The following is a 23428-nucleotide window of genomic DNA, read 5'->3' on the forward strand; positions in this document are numbered from 1 at the left end:
AAATCACAAGCAGATTGTGATAAATTGCAGGAAGACCTTGTGAGACTGGAAAATTGGGCATCCAAATGGCAGATGAAATTTAATGTGGATAAGTGCAAGGTGATGCATATAGGGAAAAATAACCCATGCTATAATTACACAATGTTGGGTACCATATTAGGTGCTACAACCCAAGAAAGAGATAGCAAATGTTGCTTACCTGATGTAACAGGTGTTCTCACAGGACAGCAGGATGTTAGTCCTCACAAATGGGTGACATCGAGGATGGAGCCCACCACGGAAAACTTCTGTCAAAGTTTAAACAGAACTTTGACTGGCCCCTACTGGGCATGCCCAGCAAGGCACTGACCCTGCAGCCAGCAGGGGTCTCCCTTCAGTCTGATTTTCAAAGCTACAGGCAGTGCCTAGAAAGTAAAAACAAAACGAACCCAACACCGCGGGGAGGCGGGCGGGTTTCGTGAGGACTAACATCCTGCTGTCCTGTGAGAACACCTGTTACATCAGGTAAGCAACATTTGCTTTCTCACAGGACAAGCAGGATGGTTGTCCTCACAAATGGGTGAGTACCGAGCTGAGGATGTCCTGACTTGCACCAAATGCACCCAATGACGTGCAACAGGCACTACAACTGGGGTGGAATTTGGTAAAGGGCATCCGCACCCTACCGGGAAGGTGGAAGGGTGTTGGTACATCACGTTGGAAAAAGGTTACGCAAGACAGATTGGCCGAAGATGGAGTCCTGTCTTCCAGCTTTGTCCAAACAATAGTGGGCTGCAAAGGTATGGAGAGAACTCCAGGTTGCAGCCCTGCAGATGTCAGGAAGCGGCACCGATCGAAGGTGTGCCACTGACGTCGCCATGGCCCTCACAGAGTGTGCTTTCACACGGTCTTGAAAGGGAATGCCAGCTTGCTGATAGCAAAAAGAAATGCAGTCCGCCAACCAGGAGGAAAGAGCCTGCTTACCCACAGGATGTCCTAACTTGTTAGGATGAAAAGAGACAAATAATTGAGTGCTCTTCCTGTGAGCAACTGTACGGTCTAGATAAAAAGCTAGAGCTCGTTTGCAGTCTAGGGTATGCAGAGTCTGTTCCCCGGAGTTGGAGTGGGGCCTGGGAAAAAAGATAGGTAGTATGATGGATTGATTAATATGAAACTCAGAAACTACCTTAGGTAAAAATTTAGGGTGAGTGCGGAGTAGTACCGCCCGGTCCTGCAGGAGCTTAGTGTAAGGCGGATAGGTAACTAGGGCCTGCAATTCACTAACCCTGCGAGCTGAAGTGATAGCCAAAAGGAATAACACTTTCCATGTGAGATACTTTAACTCACAGGAGCGCAGAGGTTCGAAAGGAGGTTTCATTAGACGACCAAGAACCAGGTTAAGGTCCCAAGATGGGGCCGGAGGACGTAAGGGTGGCTTCAGATGGAGCAAGCCTTTAAGAAAACGTGTTACTAGGGGTTGTACTGAAATAGGGACACCCTGTACACCTTTATGGAAGGCGGCTACCGCACTGACATGCATTCTGATAGAAGAGGTTTTAAGACCTGATTCAGAGAGATGCCATAAATAGTCCAAGAATTTGGAGATTGGACAGGAAAGGGGATCAAGGGACTGAGAAGTGCACCATGATGTGTACCTTTTCCATTTGTATGAGTAAGACTTTCTTGTGGAAGGCTTTCGTGAAGCTATCAGGACCCGAGAAACGGAATCTGAAAGGTTGAAAGGCTGAAGGACTAACCTTTCAACATCCATGCCGTCAGGGACAAGGCTTGGAGGTTGGGATGGAGGAGGCATCCGTCGTTTTGAGTGAGCAGATGCGGGTCCTTTCCCAGAGGAATGTGCCTGCGGATGGAGAGATCCTGGAGTATTGGAAACCATACTTGGCGTGGCCAGTAAGGTGCTATCAGGATCATGGTTCCTCCGTCCTGGCGTAGCTTCACGAGAGTCTTTGACACAAGAGGAAGTGGAGGGAATGCATAGAGCAGACCGATTGTCCACTTGAGGGAGAATGCATCCCTCGGCCGAGAGTGCTGGCTCCGAATGAGAGAGCAGTAATCGTCCACTTTGTGGTTCTGAGGGGACGCAAAGAGGTCTATGCGGGGAGAACCCCACTTGTGAAACAGAGAGGTCGCTACCAGAGGATCGAGTGACCACTCGTGCGGTTGGAAGACACGGCTCAGCTGGTCTGCCAATACATTGTCTACTCCCGGCAGGTAAGTGGCCCTGAGGTACATGGAGTGGGAGAGGGCTTCCGCCCAGATCTGCGCAGCTTCCTGACACAGAAGGAAGGAGCCTGTGCCTCCCTGCTTGTTTATGTACCACATGGCCACTTGGTTGTCCGTCTGGATTAAGATTATCTGATGAAAGAGATGATCTTTGAAAGTGCGGAGCGCATAGCGGATTGCTCGAAGTTCCAGGAAATTGATCTGGTGTTCGGCTTCCTCTTTGGACCATAACCCTTGGGTTTGAAAGTCGTCCACATGGGTCCCCAACCGATGTGAGAAGCGTCGGTGGTTAGGATTACTTGTGGATCCGGTGGAAGAAAGGGTAAGCCCTGAAGGAGGTTGACCTGAGTCGTCCACCAGGTTAAGGATAGGCGCAGCGCTTGTGTGACTGTGACTATGGAGGACAGAGGCTGAAAAGCTTGAATCCATTGGTGTCGTAGAGTCCATTGTGTTACTCTCATGGCTAGTCGGATCATGGGAGTGACTTGAACCGAGGATGCCATGTGCCCTAGGAGAATGAGGAACTGGCGAGCCGTGGCAGTGTTCTGAGACTGGAGCTGGCGAGCCAGGGACATTAGGGTGTGGACCCTCTGAAGAGGAAGGTAAGCCTTTGCCTGTAAGGTGTCCAAGTCTGCCCCAATGAAGGATAAGGTTTGAGACGGGACTAAGCAAGATTTCTCGTAATTGACGAGAAACCCTAAGGAAAGGAGTGTTTGAATTGTCAATTTTAGGGAGGATTGAGCCATCTGTTGGGTGGAGGCCCTGATTAGCCAATCGTCCAGGTATGGGTAGACGTGGACACCTTCCTTCCTGAGGAATGCTGCTACCACTACGAGACATTTGGTAAAGACTCGTGGGGCAGAAGCTAGACCGAAAGGGAGGACACGGTATTGATAATGGTCGTGGCCAACTAGAAACCGCAGATATTTGCGATGGGATTGTGTGATCGCAATGTGGGTATAAGCGTCCTTGAGGTCGAGAGAGCACAGCCAATCCCCTCTTTGTAGCAGAGGGAGCAGCGCGCCTAGGGTTACCATTTTGAACTTCTCTTTTTGAAGATATTTGTTGAGGGCTCGAAGGTCCAAAATGGGACGTAGTCCCCCCGATTTCTTTGGTATTAGGAAGTATCTGGAATAGAATCCCTTGCCTCGTTGAGAGGGAGGAACAGGTTCTATAGCATTTGATTGCAGAAGAAGGGATACTTCCTGTTGTATTTGAGCCAAATGGGTGGATAGACTCCACGCTTGAAGAGGCGGGGAGTCTGCCGGAAGAGTTATGAAGTTGAGGTGGTAACCCTGTGCGATAATTGTTAGCACCCACTGATCTGAGGTGATCTGTAACCAAGGTTGTAGAAAATGGTACAGTCGACCTCCTACAGGGATGTCCGGAAGAGGGGTTTGGCATGTGTTCCCTACAGGGGAGTCAAAGGCCAGCCGCAGGCCCAGGAGGAGGGGCTACAGTAGGCCTTTGTTTCCTAGGCTGACGCGGCTGAGGCCTAGTAGAGGATCGAGCTGGACGAGGCCTGGCCGATGGAGGGTAATAACGGCGTGGTCGAAAGAATGACTTCTTAGAGTCTTTCTTTTGCGGTTGCTTGGAGGTCAGCTCAGGTGGGACAGATGAGAGTTGTTTCAACGTCTCATGGTGGTCTTTTAACTCCGCCACAATCTGCTGAATTTGCTCTCCAAACAAATTATCGCCTAAGCAGGGTAAATCAGCAAGACGATCTTGAACCTCTGGGCGAAGGTTGGATGACTTTAACCAAGCCCAACGTCTGGCTGAGATGGCTGTGGCTGAAACTTTTGTGGAAGCATCGAATATGTCGTAGGCAGTCCTAATCTCGTGCTTCCCTGCCTCAAATCCCTTGTGAAGAAGGGCTTGAAGCTGCGGTTGGTATTGGTCTGGCAACGTGTCAGCATAGTCTTGCATCTGCTTAAGGATGGCTCTGTTGTACTGAGTCATGTAAAGTTGATATGAAGCTATGCGTGAAATCAACATAGCTCCATGATAGACTTTCCGTCCAACACTATCTAGGAACTTGTTGTCCCTGGTAGGTGGGGTAGAAGAGTGTGGCTTAAGACGCTTGGCCTTCTTCTGCGCGGACTCAACCACAACAGAGCGATGATCCAGTTGAGGTTTTTGGAAACCTGGTGCTGACTGAACAAGGTAGGTGGAGTCAGCTTTTTTGTTAACTGGGGACACTGATGAAGGAGATTCCCAGTTTTTCTTGAGCAGATCCAAAAACACCTGGTGTATAGGGATGGAAGCGATGATTTTTGGAGCATCCAGAAATTGAAGGAGTTCCATCATCTGGTGTCTGTCATCAGCTTCAGATTGTAGTTGAAAAGGTACAACTTCTGACATCTCTTTCACAAAGTTAATGAAAGATAGATCCTCAGGAGGAGATCTTTTTCTACTCTCTGTAGGAGATGGAGGCGAAGGCAAATCCGTGTCAGAAGATGTATCATCATAATCACCCCAGGTATCGTAGGGATCAAGTGGGGTTTGTAACCCTGATGGACCTGGCTGAGGCTCTAAAGGCATCGATGGAAACCGAGGTGGAATCGGTGCCGTAGGTGGAACCAGAAATGGCATCGATGGCTTCGGTGCTGTCGATGGAATCGGTGCCTGGCGTGGAATGGATGGAACCGAAGGATATATCGGTGGAGATATACCAGAAGGCACCGATGGAACCACCCCGGAAGGGGGAATCCGGAACGGTGTTTCTCCTGCCGATGAAAATCCAGTCGGAGACGGTGGTGTTGTCGATGGCACTGGAATCACCGATGGAAGGGCCGTCATGAGCGCCTCCATGCGGCTCAGTAGCGGTGCTAACGCTTGTATCAACGGCTCAGTGGTCGGTTCCCTCCTTGGTGGCGAAGCCGGTGCCGGTGTCGGTGCCGGGGGCGGCACTGGAACCGGTGCCGGAGACGGTGCCGATGGAGGTTGCAATTTCTTCATCGCTTTCTCGATGGCCTCCTGGACCAGCCGGTCCAGTTCTGCCCGGAGACCAGGGGTAACCATACCCGGCTCGACGGGAGAGGGAGGCTGAGGCAGGGCCGGAGGGACCACCGTAACCGGTGGGATCACGGCCCCCGCACCCCGGGAGGGTGAGGGTTTCCTCGATGCCTGCGAACGAGACGTGGAGGGTGTCCGGTCTGTTCGCGGCTTCTTTGTCGGTGGCTCGGCTTGAGCAGAGGTCGATGGCTGTGGATCCTCGACAGGCCGAGATTTGTGCCGTCGATAGCGGTGCTTTTCCTTCCGATCCCCTCGCCCATCCGGGGAAGGGACGGGAGTCGACGGCCGAGAAGCGATCGATGGCGGACGGTCACCGCAGGGTTGACGATGATGGTACAACTTCGACGGTGCCGGTTCCGATGACGTCGATGCTATCGATGGCGTTGGGGTGGGTGCATGGAAGAGGAGCCCCATCTTCTCCATCCTGGCTTTGCGACCCTTGGGTGTCATTAAGGCACATTTGGTGCAAGTCAGGACATCATGCTCACTACCCAAACACATCACACAAACCCTGTGGGGGTCTGTGATGGACATAGTCCGGGTACAATCCGGACAACGGCGAAACCCCGTTGCCATGGCCTGAAGCCAAAATTTAGGCTGGGGATCGGTAAGTGCCAACAGGCCTCAAGGGCCAAATTCGATGGTAGTCGATGGAAAAAGGCAAAAAACTTACCGGGTTCCGTAAGATGACTAAAAATTTGTCGAAGGGAGACCCCTGAGGGGCAAATTTTCTTAGGAAATTAATTTCCAAATTCCTGTCAGGAACGTGGTTAGAGAGCTCCTTTCACCGCGTGGCAACTGCTGCGCGGAAAAAAGAAGACTGAAGGGAGACCCCTGCTGGCTGCAGGGTCAGTGCCTTGCTGGGCATGCCCAGTAGGGGCCAGTCAAAGTTCTGTTTAAACTTTGACAGAAGTTTTCCGTGGTGGGCTCCATCCTCGATGTCACCCATTTGTGAGGACAACCATCCTGCTTGTCCTGTGAGAACTAGGCGTCATAGTGGATAACACATTGAAATCATCAGTTCAGTGTGCTGCGGCAGTCAAAAAAGCAAACAGAATGTTGGGAATTATTAGAAAGGGAATGGTGAATAAAACGGAAAATGTCATAATGCCTCTGTATCACTCCATGGTGAGACCGCACCTTGAATACTGTGTACAATTCTGGTCGCCGCATCTCAAAAAAGATATAATTGCGATGGAGAAGGTACAGAAAATGGCTTCCAAAATGATAAGGTGAATGGAACAGCTCCCCTATGAGGAAAGACTAAAGAGGTTAGGACTTTTCAGCTTGGAGAAGAGACGGCTGAGGGGGGATATGATAGAGGTGTTTAAAATCATGAGAGGTCTAGAACGGATAGATGTGAATCGGTTATTTACTCTTTCGGATAGTAGAAAGACTAGGGGGCACTCCATGAAGTTAGCATGGGGCACATTTAAAACTAATATGAGAAAGTTCTTTTTTACTCAACGCACAATTAAACTCTGGAATTTGTTGCCAGAGGATGTGGTTAGTGCAGTTAGTATAGCTGTGTTTTAAAAAGGATTGGATAAGTTCTTGGAGGTGAAGTCCATTACCTGCTATTAAGTTGACTTAGAAAACAGCCACTGCTATTACTAGCAACGGTAACATGGAATAGGCTTAGTTTTTGGGTACTTGCCAGGTTCTTACGGCCTGGATTGGCCTCTGTTGGAAACAGGATGCTGGGCTTGATGGACCCTTGGTCTGACCCAGTATGGCATGTTCTTATGTTCTTAAATTTCTCCAAAACCTAAGAAATTGAGCTGTCTTGTGTATATGTTAAGGTCACTTCAGTAACCTACAGCTGCAGAACAAACAGAGGTACTGAGAGTGCTATCACTCACTTGCTAATAAACTGCGAGTCAGTACCATAATATATTCAGCCCCAGCTAGCACTTAAGTTAAGAGGTCTGTGCTGCTGCCACCACAGCTAATAAATAAGTTTTACCCTGTCTAAAAAGTTAAAACCACCATGATATTAATCATTAATTTTTCATTAAAGGAAAACTGGTTCTTATCTGCTAATTTTCAGTACCACAGATCAGTCCAGACACCTGGGTTCATCTCCCCCTATCAGCAGATGGAGACAGAGAAAAAAAACCTCGCTGACACCATATCTAAGCCGTATCAAAGCAGATAATAGAAAAAATATGGAACAATTAAACAACAATTAACAAGAACATGGAATGCAATAGAAAACAATCTTACAGCTGAGCGGACGACTCTCCCCTTAATATAACCCCCTTCTAATTGGGCGGGCTCTGGACTGATTCGTGGTACTACAGCAATGAAAATTACCAGGTAAGAACCAATTTTCCTTTCCCTGTACATACCCGGATCAGTCTAGACACCTGGGATGTACCAAAGCCCTTACCCAGGGTGGGACCTGGAGAGTTCTGCTTGCAAAACACTCTTGCCAAAGGAAGGGTTTGCCAGAGCCCCGACATCTAAGTGATAGTGCCTTGCAAAAGTATGCAAATTTCCTTTGGGGAAACAAGTTGAGATTCCTCCCACGAGGTCACTTGCGAACGTGTGGAGTGAGTACGCAAGCCTTCCGGAACTGGATGACCCCGTGTAATATACACGGAAGAAATAGCCTCCTTCAACCATCGTGCAATAGAAGCTTTGGAAGCCTTGGAGCCTCTATTAGGACCAATCCACAGCATGAAGAGGTGATCAGACCCCTCAAAGTCATTGGTAATCTCGTGGTAACGCAATAAAGCTCTCTGAACATCTAGACGTTTGAGTTCCCTCACATTAGGATCTGATGCCAGTAAGTTAGGAAAAGCCAGACGTTCCACTGACTGATTGTCATGGAACGCTGAAACCACCTTTGGTAAAAAGGAAGGTACCATCCGTAAAGAAACTCCAGATTCCGAAATCTGAAGGAAAGGATCTCGACAAGATAATGCCTGCAACTCAGAAATTCTTCTAGCCGAAAAAATGGCGACGAGAAAAATTACCTTAAGGGTCAAATCCTTTTACGTAGCCCTTCGGAGCGGCTCGAAGGGAGGTTCACACAGAGCTTTAAGAACTAGATTAAGGTTCCAGGATGGACAAGATTTCTGAACTGGGGGATGACGATTCATCGTACCTCTAAGAAAACGAACCACGTTCGGATGAGATGAAATAGAGGAACCTTCAATTTTGCCACGGAGAGAGCCCAGTGCTGCTAGCTGCACTTTAAGAGAACTAAGAGATAAGCCCTTGGTGAAGCCATCCTGTAAGAAAGATAATATTTCAGGAATTAAGGCCCTAAGAGGGCAAATTCCCCTGACGGAACACCAGGATTCAAAAATCTTCCATACCAGAACATGAGAGGTTAGCAGACTTCCTTTTAGACTGTATCAATGTGGTGACTACCGAGTCTGGGTAACCTTTCCTTTTCAAAACACCTCCTCTCAAAAGCCATGCCCCAAGACAAAAGCGACCAGCCTAGTCGAAAAATATAGGACCCTATCGAAGAAGACACGTCAGGTGGCCGAAGCGAAGCGGGCCGTCCACCGCCAGGTTGACCAGATCTGCAAACCACGGACACAGAGTCCACTCTAGAGCCACCAGAATCGCCTCTCCACAATGCTTTTCTATGCGACGCAGAACCTTGCCCACCAGCGGCCACGAAGGAAAAACATAGTAGAACTCCCTGAGGCCATGGTACAACCAGAGCGTCGACCCCTTCAACCCCATACTGTCTTTGGCAACTGAAGAATCGGAAGGCCTTGGCATTCCAAGAGGTTGCCATAAGGTCGATGTGAGGTAGACCCCAACAATCTCGAATTAACTGCATGATGGCTCAGTTCCCACTCGCCTGAATATGCTCTGTTCCTGCGATGTGGGATGCCGATAATCTTTCTAGATGTCGTTCCACCCAGAGCACCAACCTCTGCATCTATAGAGCCACTGCCTTGCTTTTGATTTGGTCCTGCCGATTTATATACGCTATTGCTGTCGCATTGTCCGACAGAACTCGAACTGGACGATTCCGTAGTAATGGCAGAAACTCCTTCAAGGCCAAGTGAACCACCCTGGTCTCTAGACGGTTGATAGACCACACAGACTGTCTCATGGATCAGGATCCCTGAACCAAATGGGACTGACAAACTGCTCCCCATCAAGAGAGACTGGCATTGGTAGAAACCACCATCCAATCGGGAACTTCGAGGTCCATTCCCTGACTGAGATTGGAAGTCTGAAGCCACCATGACAGACTGTCTCTCTGCAAACTCTCGAAAGGTAAGCGGATAGGATATTCTTCCGATACTGGCTTCCAGCGGGACAACAATGCTGTCTGTAGTGGTCTCATATGGGAAAATGCCCAGGGAACCAAGTCCAGCGTGGAGGCCATCGAGCCGAGCACCTGTAAATAGTCCCAGACTTTGGGTACATGCAACTGCAAAAACTGGCAGATCTGGGCCTGAGGTTTTAAGATTCAATTTTGAGAGAGAAAGACTCTGCCTATAAGAGTATCGAACCGAGCTCCTAAATACTCCAAAATTTGTGTTGGTGATAGCTGACTTTTGTCGTGATTCACTACCCAACCTAGGGACTGTAGGACTTCGAGAACTCGATGAACTGACTTGCAGCATAGAGGCTCTGATCAACCAATCGTCCAAATATGGGTGAACTAGAATACCCTCCTTTCGAAGGAAAGCTGCCACCACCACCATCACCTTGGTGAAAGTCTGCGGAGCTGTGGCGAGATCAAATGGAAGAGCCTGGAACTGAAAATGTTGACCCAGAATCATGAAGCGGAGAAAACGCTGAGAGTCCTGATGGATAGGAATATGTAGATAAGCCTCCATGAGATCCAAGGAAGCCAGGAACTCTCCATTTGCGTACAGCCGCTATGATCGACCTGAGGGTTTCCATCCTGAAGCGTGGTACCTTGAGTTTTGCATTGACCTTCTTTAAATCGAGTATCAGCCGAAACGAGACCTCTTTTTTGGGGACCAGAAAATAAATGGAGTATCTCCCTTAACGGAGCTCCGCTCTGGGAACTGGTACTACTTCACTTAACCAACATAACTGGTCTAGAGTCAGTTGTACCGCTACCCGCTTGACCGGATAGCTGCATGGGGAAATTAGAAAAGGTTCCCGTATGGGACGAGCAAATTCTAAAACGTAATTGTTTTTTATCAAATTGAGAACCCATTGGTCCTGAGTGATCTTGGCCCACTCGTCATAAAAGTGCCGTACGCAACCTCCTATAATAGGAACAACGGAGTGGACCAGACTGGCATCTTTGGGTAGACTTACCTCCTGCTGAGGAGCCACCAGAGGATTCCCTAAAGGACCTTCTGGTGCCACGAAAGGATTGTCCCCATGCTTCCCCCTGTGAAAAATATTGTCTCTGCGGTTCCGGCATACCACGGGTAGGCCGCAATCTTCTGTCAGACCAAAAACAAGACCGTGATTGAAAAAATCTCTTACTCTTAGGTTTATCCTCGGGTAACCTGAGGATTTTATTGTCTCCAAGAGACTGGATCAGCTGCTCTAGGTCCTCACCAAACAAGAATTTATCTTTGAAAGGCAAGGATTCTAATTGTGCTTTAGAGGAAACATTCGCTGCCCAATTACGAAGCCAAAGCAACCTTCGGATGGCCACAGCTGATGCCATTTCTCTGGAGGAAGTACGCACCAAATCATAGAGGGCATCCACCACAGCCGCTTCCACATGCTCAGCCATATCCGCGTCCACAGCTGATTGAGACAAATTACCTTGAAGCTGCTGTACCCACCGGAGACAAGCACGCTGCAAGAAACTTGAACAAAGCACTGCACGTAAACCCAGGGACGCCAACTCAAAAATCCTTTTAAGGTGTAACTCCATCTTACGATCGTGTACATCTTTTAAAGCGGCCGAACCAATAACCATAATTGTGGTGCACTTAGTCACATCAGACACCGCCGCATCTACTTTTGGGAGAAAAAAATTCTAAATCCTGTTGTGGTAGAGGGTAAAGTTTCCCCATGGCTCTGCCAACCTTTAAACCAGAATCAGGAGTCCCCCATTCCTCTTCTATCTTCCTATCCGACATGTGGTAAGGGAAAGAAGTTGGAGGATCTCGGATGGCACCTAGTACCGGGTCCTCGCCGTCCAACTCCTGGTTCTCCTGAGGCATTTTAACCCCAAGAACCTGGTAAGCCAAGGGAAGCAAAACCTCCAGCTCTTCCCTTTTAAAAAGGCGGAACGGCTCATGAATAAAAGAGACCGGGCCATCCCCTCGACCCGTATCCTTGGTAGCCAGAATAACCGGAACCACCAGGGGAGCTTGGCCAGACCCCGAACCAGTACCACCAGGAGCTATGATAGCATCCTCCGGATCAACCACCTCAGCTGCTTCACACTGCAGGCGAAAAATCAAGCCCTGTGCTGAGGGAACCCTATTACCGGGCATAGGAGACCTCCTGGGACCCCCTGAAGGACCCTCGGTGGGCTGGACTGGTGGAATCTGTGGCTGTGTAGTCCCCCAAGCCACTTTCTGATTGTCCATATCGGCATCATGAAGTAACAAAACAAAGTCTGTGGAGAAAAGCCTCCCTACACCAAAACCAGCATGTTGTGGTTGAAAACCAGGCAAACCATTGCTTTCCTCCCCTTCTAGCCCTCCCCCTCCCCATGGTGACGCGGGAACTGCCGTAGCAAAATCTAAAATGGCCGCCGTTCCCGTGCCAACTGGGTGAGGTAAAAAAGAAGTTGCAGCTGATCCAAAAGACGATACTTGACACTGTTTAGTGGGAGAAAGAGCCACAGACAAACCCTCCCCACCGTTCGCACAGTTAGGGCATAACCCCGACCTATTATGCCAGGAATAATCAGAGCCGCATGAACGGCATGTCCTGCCGTGAGCCATAAGATAGAGATAAAATGAAAATCCTTTCTCTGAAGGTACTCACCACGACAGAAGAAAAGGTCCCCCAAACAAACAGCCAGAGCCCCACAAAAAGTTCCTACCTAAGGGGAGGAAGTCCTCACCTGTAGAGCAGTGCTCCTGTACAAACACAGTTTTGTTTTGGTTTTTTTTTAATTAGCTTTAGTTAAAAATGAACAACCTGCCCTGAAAAATAGGCAAAAATAGCCAAAACATTCTTGTAAAAAAGTATTGTAAAGAGCCTGCAGCCTCCTCAGCAGCCTCATCAAGGGAGGTATATGGACAACCAGATTTACACCTCACGGGTGCCCAGACCAAGCACACACAAGTGTATCAACCCCCGGCTCAACTGCCTCAACCGGACAGGGAAGAACCCTAAGGATTCTAAAAAAAAAAGAAAGAAACCCCCAGGAGGAAGGCTCAAAAGAAAAAAATTAGCTGGAAAAAATTAGTCAACTGCAGAACTACAGGATTAACAGCCTCCGCCATCTGCTGGAGACAGAGAAATACTGACGAACTGCAGGTGGCACGGTTGCTTAGATACGGTGTCAGCGAGGTTTTTTTCTCTGTCTCCATCTGCTGATAGGGGGAGATGAACCCAGGTGTCTCGACTGATCCAGGTACGAACAGGGAATTTTCATTAATTTTTATTAATTTAATATTTATCATTAATTTTCATTTACAAATATATAGCAAGAAAATGAAAATCACTCACTGTTATTTGAAACCATGACTAGAACAACATAAATGGCCATTCTTTTCAAAGTAATTGAAGATTCCCCAGTAGATAAGGTCATAATAATGTCTTCAAACAATTCAGAAGTGCACAAGGTTTGTTGACAGAAAACTAAAATATGCACATAAGAGACGAAATAGGTAAATATCAAAGTTTTAAATGCCAGATTTCAAATTCCTCAGTTTTAATTTTTTCCTTTTCAATTAAAGTTTTCAGCAAAGATCCACAAATTCCAAACCTGTAGCTATGAAAGAATGCTTTAAGTATTCAGCAAATTGGTTCATAACGTTCTACAGTTTTTGCTAAGAATCATGTTGCTCTTGGGACAAAAGCATGTAACAAATTGAAAAGTTGCATTCATGCCATACTTCAGCTTTTGAACCATTTAGACATATTGTCATACTACTATAGAAAGGTGGTGGATGCATGGAATAGCCTTCCAATGAAGGTAATATGGGCAAAAATGGTATCAAAATTCAGTATAGAACAGGACAAGTACAAAGATTCCTGAGCACTGCAACAGCAACGATAAAGCCAAAGATACAATTTTACATTATTTAAGTAGGTAGGGAATATTAATGGATCATTTTGGTCTAGTGGTCTTTATAAACTGTCAATTTGTGTATCTCTACTAAAACTAGTGGAAGTACCCACCAGAAATAACAGGAGAAAATGACGTCCATATACGTAACCTCACTTTCTCAACAGTGAACACAAACGGTGTGCATACTTTTATTTCCACGAAATACAGAAAGCATGGGTACACAGCACACATACATTTCCCCTGTTTCTCCATCACAACATGCATACTTTAACCCTTCTGTTCTGCCATATCTTGAATGCACAAATGAACAGTGCACATATCTTCACCCCGTTTGTCTACAGCAACATGCATAGTTACCCTGTTTCTCTGTAACTCATACACTTTCACCCTGCAGACCCACAGTAAAGGCGTAAAATGGAAAAATCTGTTTTAATTCACATTTTTTAGGGTGAATTTTGGGTGGGATACTAAGAAGAATGTGAAAGCAATCAGTCAATCAACACATGTTGCAAAAGCGGATGCCAAATAGGTTTTTTCAAGTGTAAAACTGTGATAATTACACATCTAGCAAATTATATATAGAAAGATGTCTTATAACAAGTTTTTCAATACTGTTAAAAAAGTATAGAAAGATAGATTAAGTGCTTCTATGAGCAACAACACATACAGGCTGGAAAATGGGACAGAAAACGATGAAGAGAGACTTTTGTTATATTACCATTACTTTCTGCCAGAGCTCCTAAGGTGAACAAAGCAGCTTCTTTCACCATGCACTCCACGCTTGACTTAGCAAGGTTATTTACAAACATCAAACCACCAATCTCTCGAAAATAATCACTTGCTTCATCTGAAATGCAGGCAGAAAATTAATGACGTAGGAAAAAAAAATCTGTATCTCGTGCATTGAACACAATGGGGTCAATATTTAGATGTTTGGCTAAGTCTATATACCATAATTTTATTTTAAAAAATTCACAGAAAAAATCCCCAAATTTTATTTTTTTTGTAAAGCTTATACAGTCACTCAATTTTATTATAATTTTAAGAGACAATGATATAACATTGCAGATATTGGGCAAATAATTCTAATTCAAAAGAGTTACTAATCAGAATCTTAACTGTTTTGTTGACAAATCGAACAAATGGTGACCAGTGCTTCCTTCTGTGAAGCAGGATTGTCCATTTGGTATTTTAGACACTCAAGCAGCAAGTTCAGATCAGTCTTCATCTCTAAATGATCAAAAGAGACTTTCATATTAAGATAGCTTTTCCCTGGGAAGTTGTATTTTGCATTTTATTTAATAATTATCATTAATATTCTAAAAATATTACAAAAGAAAGCTATATTTGCTTAGAAGGCAAGATTAAAAGCATTAGAGATATTCATTTAAATTTGCTGTTGGAGTAATTAGAGATTAAGACTTGCAAAATAAACATAATATAATAGTTTCCATTAATAATTTATTCTAAATAACAGAATTCATATTTCTTAAGTACTATTACAGATTTTGAAGTCACAGATTAGTAAAGCGCAGTTGCTTACCTGTAACAGGTGTTCTCCTAGGACATCATCCGAAGGAGCCTGGCACAGAAAAACTTTTGTCAAAGTTCCTAGAAGCTTTGAGCAGCACATTAAGCATGCCCAGCATACCTCTATCCTTGTGTCCACGTGAGGTCCCCTTTCAGTCTCGTATCACAGATAAAAGATACGAGCGAAAAAATAAAACAACTCCATGGGAAGGTAGGCGGGATTCCTGAGGACTAACATCCTGCTGTCCTAGGAGAACACCTGTTACAGGTAACCAACTCACTTTCTCCTAGGACAAGCGGGATGGTAGTTCTCACATGTGGGTGAATACCAAGCGCCAGATTGTCCCTGAGAACAGAAGAGGCCAACAGTGACCGAACAAGGTGGCATCGGGCACAACATGACTGCAGTGCTATAGGTTAGTAGAGGACAGTCTGGTTCCCACAGAAGAGTTGGGTTCAAGCCTGGAACAGGTTGCGCAAGATGAATTGACCAAAAGCACTGTCCTGACGCCTGTCTTTATCCATGAAATAATGAGCCGCAAATGTGTGAAGAGAACTCAAGGTTGCAGCAGATTTCGATGACGGAGGACTGCACGTAAATGAGCCACCGATTTCGACATAGCCCGCACAGAGTGAACCTTTTAATCTGCCGGCTAGCGGAAGGCATGCCTGCGCATAGAAGAAGGCAATGCAATCCGCAAGCCAATTTGACAAGGCCTGTTTACCCACGCAACTCCCAGCCTGTTGGAATCAAAGGACACAAACAGCTGAGTGGACTGCCTGTGGATGGCCGTGTGATCTAAATAGAAAATCAAGGCCCTTTTACCATCCAAAGTATGAAGAGCCATTCCCCTGAGTGGGAGTGAGACCTTGAAAAGAAGGTGGGAAAAACAATAGACTGATTGAGGTGTAGGTGAGATTTTTCGAAATTGATAATAAATCCCAACATCTGCAGACATTTGATCGTGTGTATTGTATGATCTCTCAGTGTAGCCTGATCCGATGCTACTATCAACTAATTGTCCAGATAAGGAAATATTTGGATGGAAAGTTTCCTGAGGTGAGCCACCACCACTGCCAGACATTTGGTGAATACTCTTGGTGCTGAAGATAGGCCAAATGGGAGCACCTTGTATTGGTAATGTACATTGTGAACTTGGAAACATGGGTAACGCCAAGAAGACTGGTGAATTGGTATATGGGAATATGCATCCTTCAGGTCGATGGAACATAGCCAATCGTTGTGCTGAATCAGCGGTAGGATATTTTTGAGTCATTTTGAATTTCTCCCTCTTTATGTGTTTGAGTGGTCTGAGATCCAGAATGGGTCATAGGCCCCCTGACATCTTTGGAATGAGGAAATATTGGGAATAAAACCCTTGGTGTTGTTGATGAAGGGGAATAATCTGTATAGACTGTTGAATTTGTAGATTGTTCAATTCCGCTGTGAGGTATATAGAGTGGGTTGGTATCATCCTCTTCGGAGGAATATGAGGAAGAGAAGGAGTGGATTGAAAATTTAGAGAGTAACCGTTTTTGATAATATTGAGTACCCACTGGTCTGAAGTGATGGAATCCCAATCGTGGAAAAAAAATTGAAGGTGTCCTCCTATGAAATTCGGTAGTAGTGGTGGCTGCATTAATTTAAAAAAGATGAGGCAGATTTCTGCTGAGGGGCCGGTGTTTGTTTTGCTGGTCTTTGTTGTCTGGCCGGACCTCTAGAATTTTGTGGAGCTGTATTTCTTGGAGGGACATATGGTTGTGATCTGTATTGCGAGTAAGGCCTATTGTATGGTCTGGAGTAATACCGACGACGGTAAGGATAAGATCGGTGTTGCAGCTTTTGAGACTCTGCAGGAGTGGTGAGAGATTGCACAGCTGCGGTTTGTTCCTTCAAATGCGATACTATGTCTCCAAACTTATCTCCAAAGAGCCGAGCCATGTGCCTGGCCGCATTAGCAGAATTAGACGGTCTTGCTGAAGATTCGAATGATTCATAAATAGATCGCAGTAAGTGCCTAAGTCCCTCTTCCATGTCTAAGAAAGACTGGTGTGGTATATTGTCTTCCAAAAGACACAGTGGATGCAGTTTTTGAAGTGTTTCAAAGAGGTACTGCGTGATGTAAAATTGGTGATGCTGTATCCTATTGGTAAGCACAGAGGAATGATAGATCCTTTTTCCAAAATCATCTAGGGCTTTATTTTCTCTTCCCAGTGATGTGTTCGAATGCAATTTATTCCGTGTTGCTTTGGACAAGGCTGATTCTACCACAATAGATTGGTGGGGTAGTTGCGCAGATTCGTAAATTATTGAGTTACGCATCTTATATTTGATGTCAATTTTCCTTGAAGTAGCCGGCGATGAAAAAGGGGTTTTCCAGATTTTGAATAGTAGATTTTCCAAGACAGAATGAGGAGGAAGAGCAGTGGGTTCGGGAGGAGATTCGAATATCTTTAATATTCCGAGCATTTCTGCTCTGGAGTCTGGTATTCTTCCCATTTCTATCTGAAGAAGGCTGCGCACTTTCTCAACAAATTTAGCATATGTTAAGTCCTCCGAAGGAGAATACGGTTCAGGTAACCCTTCTTATTATTTATTTTTAATTTTTTATATACCGAGGTTCTTATAGAGACTACAAATCACTCCGGTTTACATATAACAATAAACTGCCCAACAAGATAAGGGGCTTTACATAGAACAGTGGCACATATGTAACAATATAACTGGATGACAATAAAACATAATGATAATAAATATTATAGATTAACATTGTAATTAATAAAATTGTGTAATATAATCTGTATAATTTAACTATTTAACTTGGATATAGTGACATATTAACCATGCCAGATGTAAATAAGATAAAATGAGTTTTTGAATTTTTGAACTTAGATATTGTAGTCCAGTTGCAGAGGAAAATATAAATAATAAAATAAGACGAATTCTTGAGGGTCAGATGGCATTCCAGTTGAAGAGTTTAGAGACTGAACTGATTCTGGAGAACCTGGGCTTGTAGGTTGAGTTGGAGCATCCTCTTTCACCGGTTCTAGAGGTTGTACACCAAGGGGTGATACAGGAGAATCCTTTGGAGAATGTTGTGGTGGTAATTCCTTTGTTTTTTCCAGTTCTTGAGAATATCTGAGATTTTCGTCATAGTAGATACCGCCAAAGTACCCTGTGGAGGAATATGCAACTTTTGCTTTGGGTGTTTTGTTGGAATTGCCACAAGCAAAATATCCTCCGGTGCTTTTCGCTTGTGTTGACCTTGAGGGGGGTATAACTGGCGAAGGGTGAATAAGTTTTGTTAATGGCATTTGTAAAGAAGAAGAACGTCTCTTGTCTCTAGAAAGTGATGAGAGACTGGCCAAAGAAGTACCACTTGGAGAACGGCCTGATGATAGAGAATCTGATGCCGAGAAGTCTTCAATGTCTACCTCAGATCTTGAAGAACTTCTTGATCTTATTATTGGCCTTGTGGAAGCAATATGGTGTGCTTCATGGCAATGTTTGCCCAATAAACTTCTTTCTGGTGATTGAAGGTGCATTGTTTTTGCACCATGAGTTGTCGGAGCATCTCTGATTATTCTATGCTCTGTGGGCGCGTCATGTGATTTGCTTCGTGCCTTATGTGCTCCATGTGTCTTAGCTTGATGCACAATTGCTTCATGCGCCGTGCCTGCTCCGTGCGCCGCGCTCGCTCCATGCGCCGTGCTTGTTCCGTACGCCGTGCTTGTTCCGTGCGTCGTATGACGTATCGAAGATTCGGCGTGACGGCAATGCGCCATAGGTGCGCCATGCTCCCTGTGTCCTGAGGCGTCGTATTTTGATTTCGATGACGCAGACAGCAGTAGGTCAGACGAAATGCCTTCCGGTGATTTACACCGTAGCTCCTCTGTCGGATCCCCGACTTTTGTACGAGGCCTTGAGGGTGTGTGAGACCCTGGCCTGTAGCGCTTCTTGGGGCCTTTCTAGCCCCGCTGGTCCCAGCAAGGATGCCCGCTTCGGGTGAGCCTTACCCGATTTTGCCGGTCCTGGCGAAGAATGTATGGAAGATGGTGGGGCCGAAGATCCCATACGGAGCCCTTCCATCTTCGCAGCTCGGTGTCGCTGGGCTGTCAGGGACATCCTGCCGCAGTCCCAGCACGACTTTTGGTCGTGGTCTGGGCCTAAGCAAATGTAGCAATAATTATGTCCATCCGTGATGGACATAATTTTGCCACATTGGCAATATTTGAAACCAGACGACTTCGGCGCCATCTGGGATGTGATATCTTGGAAAAAATTTGACGAAAAAAGTTAGTCAGCTAAGAGAAAAAATACCCCGTGTGCGAACGGCTCGCGGAAAAAAAGAAACTGAAGAGCTGAGAGAACTGCACGCGAAGACAACCGCGCAGACGCAGAGTTTCAAAACTCTGTGACAAGCTAAGAGAAACTCCGCCTACCTGGGATCGTGGTGCTCTCCCAGACAGCATGGCTAATTCAGCCCTGCTATCAATGGGAAATCTTGTCCCACGATCTTTTTCTCCATAGCCATAAACCATTTATTCGTAGCCAGTACAATATTTGCTAAGATAAGTATAGCGTTTTCAATTGAAGCCGAAGCTTCCCATAGCGATTCGAGAGTTATTATAGGAGGTTTGATAAGAAAAGGCTTTAAGTTCATTTCCTGCTCACCCAGACTTTCAGCTTCTCCGTTGGCATCCAGAATCTGTTCCACTAAGGCGGCCTCCGCGGCAGGCTGTTGAGAGGAAACCTGTTTTTCTTCTATCTGAAGAGCCAGGTTCTCACCCACGGTTCCCTTCATCTTGGTGGACACTCCTCTGGAAAATTCTAAAGAGGTAACTTTTTCTTGTTCCCCTTTCGAACCGTTGGGAGAATCAATAAGTTGTAGAAAATCCGCAGCAATATACCCATGAGGGGGGGACGGAGTCTTAGGCACGCCGAGGCTAAGCGATATCTCGGCCGGTGTAGGTGTCATTCACTCTGCGTCACCTCCGTTCGCGGCCCTCGTTCCCGGCAAAGTCGGAGTTGAAGCAAAGAAGCTTGGTGTTAATGACTGACCCAGAGAAAAAGACACTTCTGAAACCGCCAAACTCTCCCGGAGCTTGGCTTTCCTTTTAGTATGTGGAATTCTGTCCGGTAGGCAAAAGGAAATGAAAATTCAGATTGAAAACCAGAGCATTCCTCGCAATCCTTTTCAATTAAGCGCCATCTATTCTCTCTCTGTTCGTCGACTATTTGACATTTATTCTTATTAACATGGTTTTAATATTATGGATGATGTTTGATATCTCCGATTTTATTGCTTGATGTTTTGAGAGGAGTGATGATGTTTCTGTTTTTCCATTGTGGCACTGCATAACACAGTTGGGCTTATGGTTTCCAGTTCAGTTTTTGCTGGCACATTTCTATTCTGTAATTGGTGAGGGTCTGTCTGGATTTTAAAGGTCCAGTTTTTGTGTAACTTTAATTCTTGCTGTGAAAACGATGGTACTTATCACTGGCTTTTATAGCATTGATTATCTCTTCCTCATTTCTATTTTAAATAAAAGTTTGTTATTTATTAATTTCACTTGCATACAGGAAGTGGTTTTGAATGTTCTTGCAGAAAATATTTTTTCATTTACATATTTTATTGTAACTGCTGTTAGTAGATTAGATGATTATTTTAGGGATTAGTTAATGCTCCCTCTAAGGATTGATGTTGCCCTCTTGGTGGACCCTTGTCCTGAGGCAGTGGAGAACAGCCTCCTGGTAGGGACCAGGAGGCAACTGTTCCCAGGGGGCGGAGCATGGAAGAAGAAAGCGGCTTGGAAAAGCTTCACCACTGGAAGCCCAAGGTCCCCCCGGGAGGAGTCCGTAGGGACCCGGGCCGCTTGGACTTAGGTGGGCCTTGCAGGGTCTCCTGGGAGAGTGGAAGTCCTGCATGCCCACAGACAGAAGGGGAGTGCGGTCAGGTTTGAGACTGGTGGTCAGGTGGAACAAGGACGACCAGAATAGCGTAGGTGATGTCAAGGCGAGGAACAGAGCCAGAATCCAGAGACAAGGTCACAGGCAGGCTGAGGTCAGGAGGCAAGCAGCAGACAGGCTAGTCGAGTAGCAGGCTGGAGTCAGGGCAGGTGGCCGGCAAGCAGGTCGAGGAACGAACTGGAGTCAGGAGGCAGGCAGCAGGCAGGCAGGTTGAGGAACGAACTGGAGTCAGAAGGCAGGCAGGTCGAGGAATGAACTGGAGTCAGAAGGCAGACAGCAGGCAGTCAGGTTGAGGAACGAACTGGAGTCAGAAGGTAGGTAGCAGGCAGGCACATTGAGGAACGAACTGGAGTAATAAGGCAGGTAGCAGGCAGGCAGGTCAAGGAGCAAGCCGAGGTCAGTACCAGAGAGACAGTCTGTATTTACTACCTGGGAAAATGAACAGGAACAGGAGGATGCTGTAACTAGGAAGCAGGAACAGAATTGGAACAGAAGGATCCTGGAACGAGACTTGGAACAATAAAGGAGCAAGATACAAGCGCAGTGACAATCTAGTATACAAGCCGACCCGATTGCCAAGGCAAGGAAGTACAAGCAGGGACTTCCTTATAACAAGCAATCAATCAGGGTGCGCCACGGAGCTAAGACCCGCCCTTGGCCCTACAAGAGGCTGAGCGGTCCGCGTGTGCGCACGTAGGGGCATGGCCAACACAGCCAAGGACGCCGAGCTCCAGTGTGAGACCTGATGCGCATTGAAAGGCCCGGCGACTGCCGCCGCAGGACGCCGGGGCCTGGAAGTGCTAGCAGCTGCCGCTAGGGAGGCCGACCTAGGACCTGCCGTGGAACCATGAAGTTGAGCAGGCCCGTGCGTGGGACGGACGCAGACGGGGTGTGTAACAGTACCCCACCCCCCCTCCCCTCTAGGCCTCCCCCTACACAGCCGTGGTTTGTCAGGATGTGTCCTATGAAAGGTCCTCAGAAGCTCTTTATCAAGGATATTATGGGAAGGTTCCCACGAATTCTCCTCGGCCCCATAACTCTCCCAGGCTAAGAGGTATTCCCATTTTCCTCGATGTAGCCGAACGTTAAGGACCTTACCTGGAAGGAAGAGTCAGGTTCAGCAGAGACCCGTGGAGGAGCGGGCACTGTGTGTGAGGGTCAGGAGAGGACCAACGGCTTTAACAAGGACACATGGAATGTGTTATAGATACCCATGGCACGAGATAGCTGGAGTTGGTATGATACAGCTCCCACTCTTCGGATTACAGGGAATGGTCCTATGTATTTCGGAGCCAAGCGATGAGAGGGAAGTCTCAGTCGTATGTGTCGAGCGCTCAGCCACACTTTCTGGCTGGGACAGAACAGTGGAGCAGGATGTCTATGGATGTCAGAGTTATGCTTGGAGCGTTCAGCGACTTGAGAAAGAAGCTCTTTTGCTCGGTTTCATACTTGACGAATGGTGTGAGCCATGGATTGTGCCGCAGGAGAAGGAACTGTCAGAGGAACAGGAAGAGGCAGTCGGAGCTGCCGTCCAAACACTATAGAAAATGGGGATACGTCGGTGGCTGCAGCAACATGCGTATTGTGCGACAGCTCAGCCCAAGGAAGAAGATCAGACCAGTTATCCTGCTGATCATTTACATAGGAGTGGAGAAATGTCTTCAGAGTCTGACTGGTCCTTTCAGCTTGGCCATTGACCTGTGGATGACAGGCCGATGTGTAGCTTAAGGAAATTTTGAACTTCTTACATAAGAAACGCCAATATTTGGCAGCAAACTGTGGTCCCCGATCGGAAATAATCTCCTTGGGGAGTTCATGAAGGCGAAAGATGTTCTTCAAAAACAGTTTCGCCAATTTCAGGGCTGAAGGGAGGCCCGGCAGGGGAATGAAGTGACCCATTTTCGAAAAACGGTCGATGATGACCAAAATCACAGTGTTGTTCTGGGAAGGAGGCAGGTCCATGATAAAGTCCGTCGAGATGCTAGACCATGGCTCAGTAGGTGCCAGGAGTGGTTGAAGTAAGCCCCAAGGCTTCCCAGTGGGCGGTTTCTGATGTGCACAGATGGGACATGAGTCCACATAATTCCGGGAGTCCTGCACCATATTGGGCCACCAATAGTGTCTTCGCAACATCTCTAGGGTTCTGGCACGACCCGGATAGCCTGCCAAATTGGAATCATGAGCCCATTTCAAAACTTGTTCACATAACCTACGAGTAATGACGGTTTTTCCAGTAGGGACTGTAGTGGTCACAGCAAGGGATATACAGGCAGGATCAATGATGAAGCTAGGAACTTCAGGAACATCTTCAGGTTCAAATGATCTGGATAGCGCATCAGCGCAGAGATTCTTGGAACCAGGATGGAAACAGAGTACGAAGTTAAATTGTTTAAAGAAGAGTGCCCAACGGGCTTGACAAGGGTTCAGGAGTTGAGCTTCTTTAAGATGCTCAAGGTTCTTATGGTCAGTTTATTTATTTATTTATTTATTTATTTATTTATTTAAACAATTTTATATAC

At 46.5% G+C, this 23428-nt stretch overlaps 1 protein-coding gene across 1 annotated transcript in view; it reads right to left on the minus strand.

Annotated features, from left to right (window-relative positions):
* The window catches only part of TERB1 (telomere repeat binding bouquet formation protein 1), a 643822-nt gene that overhangs the window by 570316 nt on the left and 50078 nt on the right, over nt 1-23428 (minus strand). Inside the window, exons 4-6 of the mRNA XM_029608198.1 lie at nt 14528-14638; nt 14127-14255; nt 12844-12975 (exon numbers count right to left, since the gene is read on the minus strand). Coding sequence (XP_029464058.1) covers nt 12844-12975; nt 14127-14255; nt 14528-14638 — 372 coding nt within the window. The remainder of the gene's footprint in view (nt 1-12843; nt 12976-14126; nt 14256-14527; nt 14639-23428) is intronic.

This window comes from Rhinatrema bivittatum, chromosome 7, assembly GCF_901001135.1.
Source record: "Rhinatrema bivittatum chromosome 7, aRhiBiv1.1, whole genome shotgun sequence".
In the NCBI taxonomy this organism is placed as follows: domain Eukaryota; kingdom Metazoa; phylum Chordata; class Amphibia; order Gymnophiona; family Rhinatrematidae; genus Rhinatrema; species Rhinatrema bivittatum.